The 15,436-nt window shown below is 47.9% G+C and overlaps 1 protein-coding gene across 1 annotated transcript; it reads left to right on the forward strand.

Moving 5' to 3' along the window:
• Positions 1 to 10,710: 10,710 nt before the first annotated feature.
• On the forward strand, positions 10,711 to 15,096 carry CCL26 (C-C motif chemokine ligand 26). Its single transcript, XM_081557843.1, has 3 exons — positions 10,711 to 10,908; positions 11,007 to 11,121; positions 14,811 to 15,096. Exons 1-3 carry the CDS (start codon positions 10,836 to 10,838, stop codon positions 14,905 to 14,907), a joined length of 285 nt encoding a protein of 94 aa, XP_081413969.1. The 5' UTR covers positions 10,711 to 10,835; the 3' UTR covers positions 14,908 to 15,096.
• The last annotated feature ends 340 nt before the right edge of the window (positions 15,097 to 15,436 follow it).

Genomic DNA, 15,436 nt, shown 5'->3' on the forward strand with positions numbered 1-15,436 from the left:
TTGTGAGACTATAACTCCAGCCTTGCTCAAGCCTCAGATTCCATAAAGGCATTCAAAATGCCAGTCCACGGGACAGGCGCTTCCCTTCGGCCTCTATCCATTTATGCGGCAGTTCTCGTGGATTTCTGGCCGGAGGGCGCAGACAAAGGCCAAGAGGTTATCCAGGACTTCACCCCCGTCCTGCCGGAAGTGGGCCTGAAGGATGATCATGCTCTCCTGGGTGTCCTTCTCCACTTCAGAGCTGCAGCTGCCGTGGGATCGCAGAGCCCAGCTTCCTTGGCCTGGAATTCCTTCTCCCCCCGACTGACTAGCCATGTCGATGGCAGCAGCGACTCCGAGGCGGCAGACAGCAGCCGAGCTCGTTCAAATTGCCCCTGTCCTTTGTATTTTGAAAGGGATTGCATTGAATCTATAGATTGCCTAGGGAGCGTGCGTGCATGCGCCATGTTCCCATCCTGTCCGACTCTGTGACTCCAAGAACTGTAACCCGTCAGTTTCCTCTGCCCACAGGATTATCCAGGCAAGAACGCTGGAGTGGGTTGTCCTTTTCTCCTCCAGGCGATCTTTCCGACCCAGGGATCAAACCCGAGTCTCCTGCCGCTTCTGCACTGGCAAGTGGATTCTTGCCAACTGGGAAGCCCAGATGGCTTAGGGTAGTATGGTCATTTTATTGACATTAATTCTTCCAGTCCACATCCTAAAGTCTTGTACTTGCTCAAAGCCTTTGAACTTTTCAGAGCGTCCTCCCCTCCCTCTTCTCCTCCTCTCCCACGTCTCATCCTTCCTCTCCTCCTCCCTGGGTTTTTCTCCTCTCTCCCACCAGCCAGCCTTCCTACCGGGTTCAGCAAGGTCCCACCCACCTATCAAGAGGAGACCATATGATGATGGGAGTCCTTACACAGCTGACCACCCCAGTGATTGTTTCCTTCAGAGAAGCAGGGGTTCTCTTTTCCCCCATTCCCACTTCCTTCCCGGAAACAGACCTTCTGGGAGGGGTTACTGCAAGAGGCTTTGTTTGGCAGAGAAAGATGTTTTGCTATCAGAACTTCCAGATTCTTATTGCAGATCTAGAACTCAGCCCTTGCAAAGCTATTTGTTCCAAAGAATCCCATGGCCTCATCTCTTCAAAGCCTTGTAAAAAGGTGGTGGTTGTTTAGTCACCAAGTCGTGTCTGACTCTTTGCGACCCCATGAACTGCACCACTCCAGGTTCCTCTGTCCTTCACTATCTCCTGGAGTTTGCTCAAACTCATGCCCGTTGAGTCAGTGATGTCATCCAACCACCTTATCCTCAGTTGCCCCCTTAGTTGTCTGGAATTCTCTGATGCTCTGATGGTTAGAAGTCTGTGTTTCCCCTGCAAGGGCTCAGATTCAATCCTTGGTTGGGCAATTAAGATCCCTGCAAGCCACGCAGCCCCAAAAAAGTACTTATTTAACTTCCCAGAATTACATATTTATCAATTTCCAGGAAATCCCTTCAGAAAACATTCAGCTTTCATTCTCCTAAAGCTGTGTGCCTGGGTCAACACAGCATTCCACCCAGGGAATAGGCAAGGCTGGAGGAGGAGGGAGCGGGGACAAAGGGAGGACAACTCAGGCACCTCCTGACCAATCCCATCTCCGCTCTTTCTGCCCCTTCTTTGCTAAGGGGAATAATCACATTCAGATAAGTTTTGTTTGGCCTCTATATTTCTTGATTCTAGGGAAAAAATTATCTTGTGATTGGCTTTCCCTGGAAATCTCTATCCTTCTCCCGGCTCTCTAGTGGTGGTGGTTTAGTCACTAAGTGGTGCCAGACTCTGCAGTCTCATGGACTGTACCACCAGGCTCCTCTGTCCACGGGATTCTGCAGGCAAGAATGCTGGAGTGGGTTGCCATTTCGTTCTCCGGGGGATCTTCCCAACCCAGGGATCAAACCCGGGTCTCCTGCCTTGCAGGCAGATTCTTTACTGACTGAACTACAAGGGAAGCCCTAACTTCAGAACAGTGATAAACCCTAGGGAACATGTACTTCTTGTCTGGATGCTCTGGGTATGACCCCCTGGTGATAGCATCCAGGAACCTGTTTCCAAGGGTCACCTGAGAAAACATCTCTCGGATCTCAGAATTAGGAAGAGCTGCACAAATCTCAGACAACCAGCGGCTTGCTTTTCAGTTGTGTATGTTGTGAATCCTGGGACTGATTGCACTTTCCTTTCAACATTATTAGCTCATTGGAAGCGTGCCAACCCTCGAAGGCAAACAGGTGCCACACCTTATCTGTCAATCCTTACTAACCCTCTGCTTTGATGTTATCGCCTAATTGAGGAGTTTGGCTCCAGGACAGAGCCTGAAGCAAGTCAACCTTGAGGCCCTTTCTCAGGGTAGAGGGGGCCAGGGGACAGGACCCTGAGACACTCAGAGGCAGGATAAGACACAGGCATGAGACAAACCTGGCTTTGAACCTTGGCTCTGCCACCCGCTATTGGCAGGTGAGCCACTGGTGGCTCAGTGGTAAAGAATCTGACTGCCGATGCAGGCGACACAGTTTTGATCGCTGAGTTGGGAAGATCCCCTGGAGGAGGAAATGGCAACCTACTCCAGTATTTTTGCCTGGGAAATCCCATCATCAGAGAAGCTTGGGGGGCTACAGTCTGTGGGGTTGAAAAAGAGTCAGACCCAACTTAGCAACTAAACAACAAAACAATCTGCCACCTGCTATCTGTGAGACCTTGAACAAATCACCTCCCTTTTCTGAATCCCAGTTTCTTTGGATAAAAAATAAGAATAAGAAAACCTTCCCCAGAGAGCTGCCATGAGGATAGATGGAGTAACTGGTAACAAACAATACCCTCTCCCCAAAAACTTGTCTTTTTCCAATTCCCGGAAACATGTTTTCTTTTCTGGACTCCATCCAGACTAGGACACTGCCTGGACTTCCCAGGTGTCTCGCTGGTAAAGAATCTGCCTGCCAGTGTAGGAGATGTGAGTTCACCCTGGATCGGGAAGATCCCCTGGAGGAGGGCATGATAACCCACTCCAGTATTCTTGCCTGGAGAATCCCATGGACAGAGGAGCCTGGAGGGCTACAATCGATGGGGTCTCAAAGAGTGGGACACAACTTAGTGACCAAAGAACAGAACCACAAGGACACCGCCCACCTCCTGGGGAAACCCTCCTGACACACTGTAACTCCTTCTGGCCTCTCTTCTCCCTGATGGAGTTTCCACTGCGACCACAGGTGGAGGTCGTGTCTGTTTACTCAGCTTTGGTAAGGACAGGGGCTGGGTCTTGTCCAGCATGATCTGCCAAAGCCTTGGGGAGCTCCTGGGCCCCTGGTAAGAACTCAACAAACATTGGTGAAATCAATGGGTTCCAGGCTCTGTGCTGAAGGCTTGTGAAGACAAACAAGGTGGCTTCTTACTAGCCTTCCACATCCCACTTGTCTGTCTCCAGTACATCCTCCTTACAAAAGCCAGGGGTTTGTTTATAAATCTAATCTTATGCACTGCTTTAAATTCCTTAATGTCTCCCCATTGTGTTTAGGATAAAGAATAAAATGTTTGGAATTCCCTGGTAGAGCAATGGTTAGGACTCTGTACTCTCATTGCTGAGGGCCAGGGTTCAATCCCTGACCCATGGTCAGGGAACTAAGACCCTGCAAGTCATGTGGTGCAGCCAAAAAAAAGAAAAAAGAAGAAGAAGAAAATGCTTGACCCATGCTCTATATAGAAGGCAACAGAGCAGAGTCAGAGGGAATTCACCACTAGGCCCGTCACTTTCAGGATCCCTTCCAAGCCCTGAACCTCATTTGGTAGCTTTCAGTTCAGTTCAGCCGCTCAGTTGTGTCTAACCCTTTGCAACCCCATGAATCGCAGCACGCCAGACCTCCCTGTCCATCACCAACTCCCGGAGTCCACCCAAACCCATGTCCATCGAGTCGGTGATGCCATCCAGCCATCTCATCCTCTGTCGTCCCCTTCTCCTCCTGCCCCTAATCCTTCCCAGCATCTTTGGTACTTTGCATCTTTAAAGAAAAAAAAGAGGGCCACCAAATGTATAAGCGTTCAGTCAATTCAGTCACTCAGCCGTGTTAGACTCTTTGCAACCCCATGGACTGCAGCACACCAAGCTTCCCTGTCTATCACCAACTGCCTAAACTTGCTCAAAATCATGTGCATCGAGTCAGTGATGCCATCTAGTCATCTCATCCTCTGTCATCCCCTTCTCCTCCTGCCTTCAATCTTTCCTAACATCAGGGTCTTTTCCAATGAGTCAGTTCTTCACATCTGGTAGCCAAATTATTGGAGCTTCAGCTTCAGCATCAGTCCTTCCAATGCATATTCAGGACTGATTTCCTTTAGGATGGACTGGTTGGATCTCCTCGCAGCCCAAGGGACTCTCAAGAGCCTTCTCCAACACCACAGTTCAAAAGCATCAATTCTTTGGTGCTCAGCTTTCTTTATAGTCCAACTCTCACATCCATACATGACTGCTGGAAAAACCATAGACTTTTCTGACTCCCTAGCCTTGTTCACATTCCCTTAGTCTACACTCTTAAAGCTCCCTGTGCTTCCCCATCCGGATAGAATTAATAATCCATTGCAGGACTTCCCTGGTGGTCCAGTGGTTAAGAATCTGCTTTGCAATGCAGGGGACAGAAGTTCCATCCCTGGTCTGGGAAGGTTCCACATGCCTCGGGGCAACTAATTCCACGCGCCACAACTACTGAAGCCCACTCGCCCTAGAACCCAGTGCCCTGCAGCGAGAGAAGCCACTGCAGCAAGAAGCTTGTGCACTGCAATTAGAGAGCAGCCCGTGCACAGCAATGAAGACTGAGCACAGCTAAAAATAAATTAATTAAAAAATAATCTTCTGGGTGATTGCTTTCTGTTCACTATCTAGTCCCTCCGCTAGAATATATACTCTCCGATAGCAAGGACCACATGTCTTGTGTTGACTAAAAAGATGCACAACGTGAGAGCTGGGAGTTAAGTTTTATTTGGGGCAAAATGCAGGCCAGGAGACAGCGTCTCAGATAGCTCTGGGAAACTGCTCCAAAGAGGCAGTGGGGAAGGTCATTATTTAAGATTTTGGTGAAGGGGGAGTTCAATACAATCAAGTGCTTACTTTACAAAAGGTTTTCTGCCAGTGATGAGGATCTGATGTCATCATTTAGTGATTGGGTGCTTTTCTAGATATGAAGAGGTGAAAGGACTGGGATCATGAAATCGGTTCCTGAAAATATGTAACTATCTGTTAAATAGTTCTAAGGAATAGGAAAGACCGGTTCCACCAGTTTCCCTTTTCATACTGTTCATGGGGTTCTCAAGGCAAGAATACTGAAGTGGTTTGCCATTCCCTTCTCAGAAGAACTGTACAAAAAAGATCTTCATGACCCAGATAACCATGATGGTGTGATCACTCACCTAGAGACAGACATCCTGGAATGTGAAGTCAAATAGGCCTTAGAAAGCATCACTATGAACAAAGCTAGTGGAGGTGATGGAATTCCAGTTGAGCTATTTCAAATCCTCAAAGGTGATGCTGTGAAAGTGCTGCACTCGATATGCCAGCAAATTTGGAAAACTCAGCAGTGGCCACAGGACTGGAAATGGTCAGTTTTCATTCCAATCTCAAAGAAAGGCAATGCCAAACAATGTTCAAACTACCACACAATTGCACTCATCTCACACACTAGCAAAGTAATGCTCAAAATTCTCCAAGCCAGGCTTCAACAGTACATGAACTGTGAACTTCCAGATGTTCGAGTTGGACTTAGAAAAGGCAGAGGAACCAGAGATCAAATTGCGAACATCCGTTGGATCATCAAAGAAGCACGAGAGTTCTGGCATGCTGCTGTCCATGGGGTCACAAAGAGTCAGACACGACCGAGTGACTGAACTGAACTGAACCAGTTTCCCTGGTGCACAGAGTGCCTCACTCTCCACTCTGAATTCCCCTCAGGGGGTGTTGAAGGTCAACAGCTGCAGCAGCACAGGGTTCAGTCTCTGCAGAGGCAGATGGCAAATGTCCTTGCTGTTGTTCAGTCAGTGGCAGATGCTCTTGGCAAGTGCCAACGTGTAGTTGACACTTGTTTACCTCTGGATCTCAGCATCTGGCACCATGCAAAGAGCATGAAGAAAAAAATGTTGAATGAATGAGTCAGTGAAGAAATGAAGAATTTACTGTCCAGGAATGAAGGTAAATAGATAAGCTGGTGAGTTTGAAAAGAGATGATGATGCTGTCTGTGATTCAATATGGCACAATGTTCTCTGGAAACCAGGGGAGGGCTTGGAAGGGAGGATGGCGGAAAGTTTCCGTGAGCTGGTGACATAGGTCATAGGTACAGAGGGTGAAGTCTCTGCAGATGCAGAACAGGGCACAGTATCCCTAGTGGAAGGATATTTGGTTCCTACCCGTGAGTCCACATGTAGCAGATACTGGGGGTGCCCACCCCACCTCCCTTTGCACCCACCCTCCAGTTTTCACTGTTCCTTCCATCCCCCATCTGAATGCACCTGAGGTGCTTTACCTGAGGGCTCCCCCTAGGCCCACATGCCCCCAGCCAGTAGTGATGGGAGATGGAAGATGAAAGCTGCAGCTTCCTGGCCCTCAGCCGCAAGGACTCTGATTCTTGTCCAGAGGTCTGATGGAGCCATTGCCCTCAGTGGGAACATGCTTATTAAGCTGCCCTTTCATTATTGGCTGCCCTCCTATCTCTGTCTCACTCCTGCACAACCCTGATGGTATTTCCTTCAATCTTCACCTAAATATGTTGTTTGCACTCAAATTCATGTCTCAGGATCTGCCTCTGGGAAAACCCAACCTGGGGGAAAAATACAAGGAAGAGGGGAGAAGCCCGCACAGAAGCATGAGGCTGTGTTGCGTAACTCAGGCTGGTGTAACAAAATATCACAGGCTGGGGAGCTTAAACAATAGACAATTTCGTTTTCTTGCAATTTGAGAAGCTGGGACTCCAAGGTGTCAGCAGGATTGTTTTCTCCAAGGCCTCTCTCCTTGACTTGTAGATGGCCGTCTTCTCCTGATGTCCTCCTACCAACTTGTTTCTGTGCACACGCATCCCTGGTGTCTCCTTCTCTCCTTTTTTTAAAAATAATCTTATTTATTTAATTTTATTTTTGACTGCATGGGGTCTTCATTGCTGTACGCAGACTTCCTCTAGTTGTGGTGAGCAGGGATTATTCTTCTTTGCAGCCCTCAGGCTTCTCATTGTGGTGATTTCTCTTGTTGTGGAGCACAGGCTCTAGACATGTAGGTTCAGTAGTTGTGGTGTATGGGCTTAGTTGCTCTGCAGCATGTGGAATCTTCTTGGACCAGAGATCGAACCCATGTCCCCTGCATTAGCAGGTGGACTCTTATCCACTGGGTCACCAGGGAAGTCCTCCTCCTCTTCTTATAAGGACACTAATCCTATTGGATCAGGGCCCCACCTTTATGACCTCATTTGACCTTAACTACCTCTTATCCCCAAATATAGTTACACTGGGGAGTAGGGCTTCAACATATGAATATGAGGGGAATAAAATTCAGTCCATAAAGAGGAGAATCAGGGAAAAGCAACTCAGCTAAGGAAAGTTGGGCTTAGAGAGGCAGGTCAGTTGTTGAAGCTCAGTGCCCAAGACGACAGAACAGTAGGTCTGATTCCAAAAGAGTGTCCATAGCAGTGGAAATGCAGATGACAGTTCAGAACTTGGGAAGCACATGGGATGGGGGCTCTGAGATACCCCTACATATGTGCTGGGAGCCCAGCTGGCAGGTTGGACTGTTGTTGAGGCAGGTCAGTTGTTGAAGCTCAGTGCCCAAGACGACAGAACAGTAGGTCTGATTCCAAAAGAGTGTCCATAGCAGTGGAAATGCAGATGACAGTTCAGAACTTGGGAAGCACATGGGATGGGGGCTCTGAGATACCCCTACATATGTGCTGGGAGCCCAGCTGGCAGGTTGGAGGGGAGGGGGCAGGGGCTTCAGCCATAGGGAAGGGGCTGGGATCCAGGGCCACCAGCCATGGGCTGGCATTAAGGACATACTCAAGGCCCTGGCCAGATGGGCCTATTCCACAAGTACCAGGAGAAGAGGTTTCAGCAGAAGTCTATTTATGGACACACTCCTTGTCTTAATAGACCCAAATGCCTCACAGATACATAATTATTAACCATAAGAGGGGAAAGTTGATAAATTGGACTACCTTGAAATTTGGAATTTATATTCATGCAGTTCAGTCACTCATTCGTGTCTGACTCTTTGTGACCCCATGAACCACAGCACACCAGGCCTCCCTGTCCATCACCAACTCCCAGAGTCTACCCAAACCCATGTCCATTGAGTCGATGATGTCATCCAACCATCTCATCCTCTGTCATCCCCTTCTCCTCCTGCCCTCAATCTTTCCCAGCATCAGGGTCTTTTCCAATGAGTCAGTTCTTCGCATCAGGTGGCCAGAGTACTGGAGTTTCAGCTTCAACATCAGTCCTTCCAATGAACACCCAAGACTGATCTCCTTTAGGATGGACTGGTTGGATCTCCTTGCAGTCCAAGGGACTCAAGAGTCTTCTCCAACACCACAGTTCAAAAGCATCAATTCTTCGGTGCTCAGCTTTCTTCACCGTCCAACTCTCACATCCATACATGACTACTGGAAAAACCATAGCCTTGACTAGACAGACCTTTGTTGGCAAAGTAATGTCTCTGTTTTTTAATATGCTATCTATGTTGGTCATAACTTTCCTCCTAGGTATAAGTGTCTTTTAATTTCACTGCTTCAATCACCATCTGCAGTGATTTTGGAGCCCCCAAAAATAAAGTCTGACACTGTTTCCACTGTTTCCCCATCTATTTCCCATGATGTGATGGGACCAGATGCCATGATCTTAGTTTTCTGAATGTTGAGCTTTAAGCCAACTTTTTCACTCTCCTCTTTCACTTTCATCAAGAGGCTCTTTAAAAAAAAAAAAAAAAAAAGAGGCTCTTTAGTTCTTCTTCACTTTCTGCCATAAGGGTGGTGTCATCTACATATCTGAGGTTATTGATATTTCTCCCGGCAATCTTGATTCTAGCTTGTGTTTCTTCCAGCCCAGCATTTCTCATGATGTACTCTGCATATAAGTTAAATAAGCAGTGTTCCTTAGAAATTCCAAATTCTAGCCCTTACAGATACAAGCCGCATTTGTTTCTCAGGGCTTCTGGAACAAATGATCACAAACCGTATGGCTGAAGACAACAGAAATTTATTCTCTCATGGTTCTGGAGGCTAGAAGTTCAAAGTCAAGATGTCAAGAGGGTCATACTCCCCTTTGAAATTTCTAGTGGAGAATCCTTCCTGTTTCTTCTTAAATTTTGGAAGATCCCAGGTGTCCCTGGCCTTGTAATGGCATCATTCCAATTTTTGCCTTTGTCCTCACATGGCCTTCTTCCCTGTGTGTCTCTCTACCTCTTCACATGGAACTTCTTAACAGGATACCAATCATTGGATTTAGAGCTGAAAGGGGAAGAAGAATCTTTGTTTCCTATCTACTCAGTGAAACACTGTACTCTGCATACTTTACTTCTGATGAAGATGTGGGAGGGTTTTCCTCACACCTAGCACTTCTCAGACACCAGTTGAGTGTCCTACAATTTACTCAATTCTGACTCTGTCTACCTGGAGATTGTTTCAGATCCCACAGGCTAAGGGGTCAGTCCCACAAGATTGCGCCCACACTTCAGATGCCCATCACAAGCCCAGGCCACCACCTTGTAACTGGGCAGGACCCTATGAGGTCTTCCCAAGACAGACCCATCCCACCTCCATCCTTTGTCTGTCTCTTTTTTTATTATTATTATTTGTTTTTGGCTGTTCTGGGTCTTCGCTGCTGCTCGGGCTTTTCTATATACACAGTGAGCAGGGGCTAGTCTCTAATTGCGGTGTGTGGATTTCTCATTGCAGTGGCTTCTCTTGTTGTGGAGCTCACAGTCTTCAGTAGCTGCAGCACGTGGGCTCAGCAGTTGCGGTTCCTGGGCTCTAGAGCACAGGCCCATGTGGTCCATGGGCTTAGCTGCCCCACAATATGTGGAATCTTACAGGAGCAGGGATTGAACCTATGTCCCTTGCATTGGCAGGCAGATTCTTAACCACTGGACCACCAGGGAAGTCCTCTTTGGGGATGTTTATAGAGCCCTTACTGTGCAGGCATAATTCATTAAATTATTGGCTGCTGGGGATTATTTCAACATTCCAGATGGTTCTGATGTTCTAACAGTTTTGAGACCCTCTCAACTGGATGAGATACCACCAAGTGCCCCCTCAAGCAGCCCTGGCACATCACCTATCGGGTGATGTGCAGCACTGGGATGCTAGGAAGGGCAAATACCAGGAGCATCATTCTTGAATATCCATTGTGTAGTCAAGCTGCCCTATGCTCCTCTCCTGAGACTGTCCAGACCTCCTTGAGAACAGTCAATGCTTTGGAGACCATAATAGTTTTAGCCAAGAACCAGATACTTATCGGGAACAGTCACTGATTTATAAAAACAATTGAGGTCAATTCACTAGAATTCTTATTTCATTTCCTCTGTTTTTGCTTCTAAAATAATCAGTGTTGACTCAAATCATTCCACTGGCTGAGAGACTCTTAGGGTGTGCTGGCTCCTCCCCTCTCATGACACCTCCTGACTTACCAGTCTCCTTTTCACAGATATCAGGTTGCTTCCCCCAAAGGGTCAAAAGAGCTGCTTTTGTGCTCAATCACAAAATTCTCTGGAACTACCTTCAGGGTCGGCTCAGCCCCATAAAAGAGGGTTCCTGACAAGACAGAGGAATTAGAAAGAAGGCTCTGAAGGACTCAGCTTGCAGCACGATGAAGAACTTCCCTATGGCTTCCCTTCTTTTCCTGGTTCTTATCCTGAGTGTCAATCTCGGAGCCGCCACACGTACGGGGCTGCCCTACTCCCTTCCTGGGCTGGCCAGGGATGGAAGCAAAGGGACAGCTCCAAGATCCTTCCTCTCTCTGTTTTTTTTTCCCTCTAAGGTGGCAGTGATGTAGCCAAGTTCTGCTGTTTCCAATACAGCCAAAAACTCCTTCCCTGGAAGTGGGTGCATAGCTATGAATTCACCAGGAACAGCTGCTCCCAGAAGGCTGTGATGTGAGTATTTCTCCTTTGGGTTTTTGGGATCCCTTACCAGTTATGTAGTTAGAGGGGTGCTGAGCAGACCCCCCACCCACCCCAGGGCCAGGGTGAGCCTCAGGCTGGAAACCTGGTCAGTCGGTTATCGCTTAACCTCGGGCGTTAACAAGCATGACCCTGAGCTTGGTTTCCTGACCTGCGACCATGATCGAGGCATCTGCCAGGCACTGTGCTAAGTGCTGGGTATAAAAGAATAAACAGCCTTTATAGACCCAGGTGGCACTTGTTGTAAAGACCCACCTGCCAATGAAGAAGCATGGGGGTTTGATCCCTGGGTTGGAAAGATCCCCTGGAGGAGGGCATGGCAACCCACTCCAGTATTCTTGCCTGGAGAATCCCCATGGACAGAGGAGACTGGAGAGCTACCGTCCACAGGGTCCCATGCCTGAAGCAACTCAGCACGCCTGCATAGATCTTACATCTAGCATAAAAGAGGGCATTAAAAGACACTGGCACAAAATAGATAATCTCAGTTGTATGAGTGCTTGAAAAGGACAGCAGGGGAAGAGAGCAGGAGGGAGCATGTCACTGGAGGGGAGGTAAAACTTTATCTCTACACTCTTAGGGGCTCTGGCTGAGCCTGGGAATTAAATGGACATAAAACAGATTGACAGGAGAAAAGCATACAGATTTTTTCATGCACACGGAGCCCCCACAGGAAGATGAAGACCCAAAGAAGTAGCAAAATCTATATGCTTTTGTCCAAAGCCTACATGCTTTTGAACAAAGAGGGAATTGTGGAAAAGTAATTAAAATATATGGGGGTGAAGAAAGCTAAAGACTGATAAGAGTTATCTTAATGTTTGTTTGTACAGAGTTTTCTTGGCCTTGACTATCTCTGACGTTAAGAATAATTTTTCCTCCAGGTACAAGGAGGACATTTTTCACATGGGAGTTTTATCTCCTGCTTTCAGGAGGCAAAGGGGAGGTCAGAATGCCCTTCTTGCACTTGCTGGTGTTTGGGTTTCTTTGCTTTGTTTTTTGGAGGATTTTGTTTTTTGAGTTTTTTAGTGTCTTTAGCTCAAAATAATCCTTTTTTCAAAGTGGCATATTTGGGGGCAGCATGTTTGGGTACCCTTCATCATAGTCACAGGAGGACCTCACTTAGAGTTGGGAGGGTCTCCTGGAGGAAGTGACATTCACACTGAGAACCCCCAAGGATAAGTGGGAGTGGCCCAGGTAAAGGAGGCTGGCAGGAGCACGGTGGATGGGAGAAGGGTGAACATATTTCTGACAAGGCAGACAGGTGGACAAGAGGCAGGTCATGCCAGGCCCATCGGTAGCAGGAGAGATGGAAGGACTAAATGAGGTTAACGTACATAAAGCATAGAGCGCTGAGCCTGCACGCAGTAAACGTTCGGCAAATGGAAGCAACGCTAAGTTGCCTCAGTTGTGCCCAACTCTTGGTGACCCCACGGACTGTAGCCCGCCAGGCTCCGCTGTCCCCGGGATTCTCCAGGCAAGAATACTGGTGGGTAATGGAAGCGATCTTTAAGTGTAAATACACAAGTAGGGGCCGTCACTGCTCTCCAAGACTTGGGGTTCCTCTCCAGGACTTGCGGTTCCTGAGCATGAGAGAATGTGCAGAAAGATAGACAACAGGCTCCAAGGACAAACCCAAATATTGTCACAGTTAAGGGCAGGCAAGAGGCGCCCCGGTGCCCAGGTATGGAGGGGGATGCTCCTGGGCTCAGGATGCCCTCCCTGGGTCTTCTCCTTTGTGTCTTGATTGACTTATTGGAACTTTAGAGATATTAACACTTAACCAACAGCTGGAAAAAAGCCCCAAGCTAAGCTCAAAGCAGTGGCTCTATCATAAGTTGTGTGACCTTGGACACAAGTCATTTGTAAAAGGAGGGTGAGGGGTCTAGATCAGCCATCTGTTGCTGCATAAGGAATCACTCAAAGTTTAGTGGCTTAATCCAACAGTGATAATCTTCTTATCTCCCATGGTTTCCATGGGTCAGGAATTCCAGAAGGGCTCAGCTGCGAGGCTCTGGCTTGACATCTCTTATGTGGTTATGGGCAGATGGTGGCTTCCCTAGTGGCTCACCAGTAAAGAATCCAACGCAGGAGAAACGTGCAGGAGATGCGGGTTTGATCCCAGGGTCAGGAAGATTCCCCTGGAGAAGGAAATGGCAACCTACTCTAGTATTCTTGCCTGGAAAATTCTACAGACAGAGGAGACTGGCAGGCTATGGCCCTCAGGGTCACAAAAGAGCTGGATACAACCTAGCGACTAAACCACAGCAGACCGATGGTGCTGGAGCTGGATCAGCTCGAGGGGCTGGAGGCATCTCTCTGCCTCGAGGGCACCTCTGTGTGGTCTCTGTTGGGCTAGTTTGGGCTTCCCCACAGTGTGGTGACCTGGGGGGGCAGGACTCCTTACAAGGAGGTCCAAAGCTCCTGCAGGAGTGCTCAGTGAACCAGGCAGAAGTTCTACAACCTCCCATGACCTAACTACCAAGTCACATAGCATCACTTCTGCCATTCCTATTGGTCAACCAGTCCCCTAAGACGGGCCTAAATTCAAGGGGAGGAGACATAGACTCGCATTTCCTCATGGGAACAATGTCAAATGGATGTTCGAACATCCACAAAGCCCTTTTTCTCCCTTATTTCCCCATCCTTTGGGCTCTTCTCCCCTGCACATGCCAGGGCAGGAACCCCAGTAAGTACCCGATGCTCCAGGTGAGAGCACCCTTGACTCAGGCTCTTGTCACTTCTGAATGCTCTCAAGGAGCAAAGGCTGGAAACCATTCAGGGACATCAACCACAACCCCCAGTTTTTCTTTTTTTTTTTTTCATATTTATTTATTTGGCTGTGCCAGTTTTTAGTTGCAGCATGTGGGATCTAGTTCCATGACCAGGGATCAAACCCAGGCCCCCCTGCATGGGGAGTGCAGAGTCTTAGCCACTGGACCACCAGGGAAGTCCCACAACCCCCAGTCTAAAGGAGCTCACAGTGCAGTAAGGAACACAGAATCTTCTCCACATGAACAGCTGTGGCAAACAACCCACAATAACGTGATTAAGAATTAAGTGGCACCATGCATATGAGGTTCCTTTGTGCGGTGATGCAAATATTCTAAAATTGAAGTATATCCCAATAAAGCTGTTATATTAAAACAGAAGAATTTAGAGGCACGGTGCAGGTTACCTGCTTCAGACCACAGCCTTTGGGACATGTTTCCTGACAAACGTGGGCCAGGAAGCGTGGTTTCCAGTGGAAAACAGGATAGGGGAGAAGAAGGAGGGCAGGAGCCAAAAGAGGGAGCTGGGAGGCTTCCCTGGTGGGTCCAGTGGTTAAGAATGTGCCTGCCAATGCAAGGGACATGGGTTCGATCCCTGGTCAGGGAACTAAGATCCCACAGGCCTCGGGGCAGCTGAGAGCCCATGCCCTGGAGCCTGAGCTGGAGCCAGAACACCACAACTAGAGAAGGGTCCACACGTTGCAATAAAGACTCGACCCAAGGCAGCCAGAAAGAAGGAAGAGGGAACAGGGATGGGGGTGCAGCAAAGGGGGTCCGATCAGGAGACCAGTTGGGGGTGGGGGGGCTACCCCGTGGGGGGGCTACCCCTCAATTCCATCCTTTTCCAGGAGGCCAAAGTTCTTAGTATTGACTCTCAGCATCTCTTTTCCACAGATTCACCACCAAGAGAGGCCATAAAGTGTGTGCCCAGCCAAAGGAAGCATGGGTGCAAAAGTACATTGCATTACTCAGAGCCCAGCAACAACTGTGACCTGACTATTGAATTTTTGGTCTAAGACTCCTGGATCTGGCTCTGCACTTGGCTCTGCACTTGGCTCTGCTGTCCTTGGATGGAGCCTGAAGAATTTCTCCAGCAGAAGGCTCCATGGGTCTGGTAGGGGGGAGAGGAGAGTTTTCAACCAGTCTTTTTTTGTTTTTAATAAAGATTTGATTTGCTCAATAAGCATTCTTATTCAATTAAAAGCTGAATTTTCTTCAAAGAAAATAAAGGAGTCAATATTTGCAGCTGACTGCCTAGCAAGTCCCCAATCCCTGATCGGACCATGGTATTGAATTCTGTCTTATGTTTTTGTTTGTGGGGGAAAAAAAAAAAGCAGGGACAATGTTAATATATTTTGGCAAAATGCCCGTGAAATGTTTTAACATTATATAGAGAGATAAGTTGATGTTATATGGAAAATTAAACTCTGTACAATACCTCGTGGCCTGTTTTTGCAGGATAAATGAAGTACATCCATACTCGGCAGGGTTTTCTCATAAGGTATTAATTAATAAGCTTC

This window comes from Giraffa tippelskirchi, chromosome 13 (genome assembly GCF_054371585.1).
Source record: "Giraffa tippelskirchi isolate mGirTip1 chromosome 13, T2T-mGirTip1v1.2.pri, whole genome shotgun sequence".
In the NCBI taxonomy this organism is placed as follows: domain Eukaryota; kingdom Metazoa; phylum Chordata; class Mammalia; order Artiodactyla; family Giraffidae; genus Giraffa; species Giraffa tippelskirchi.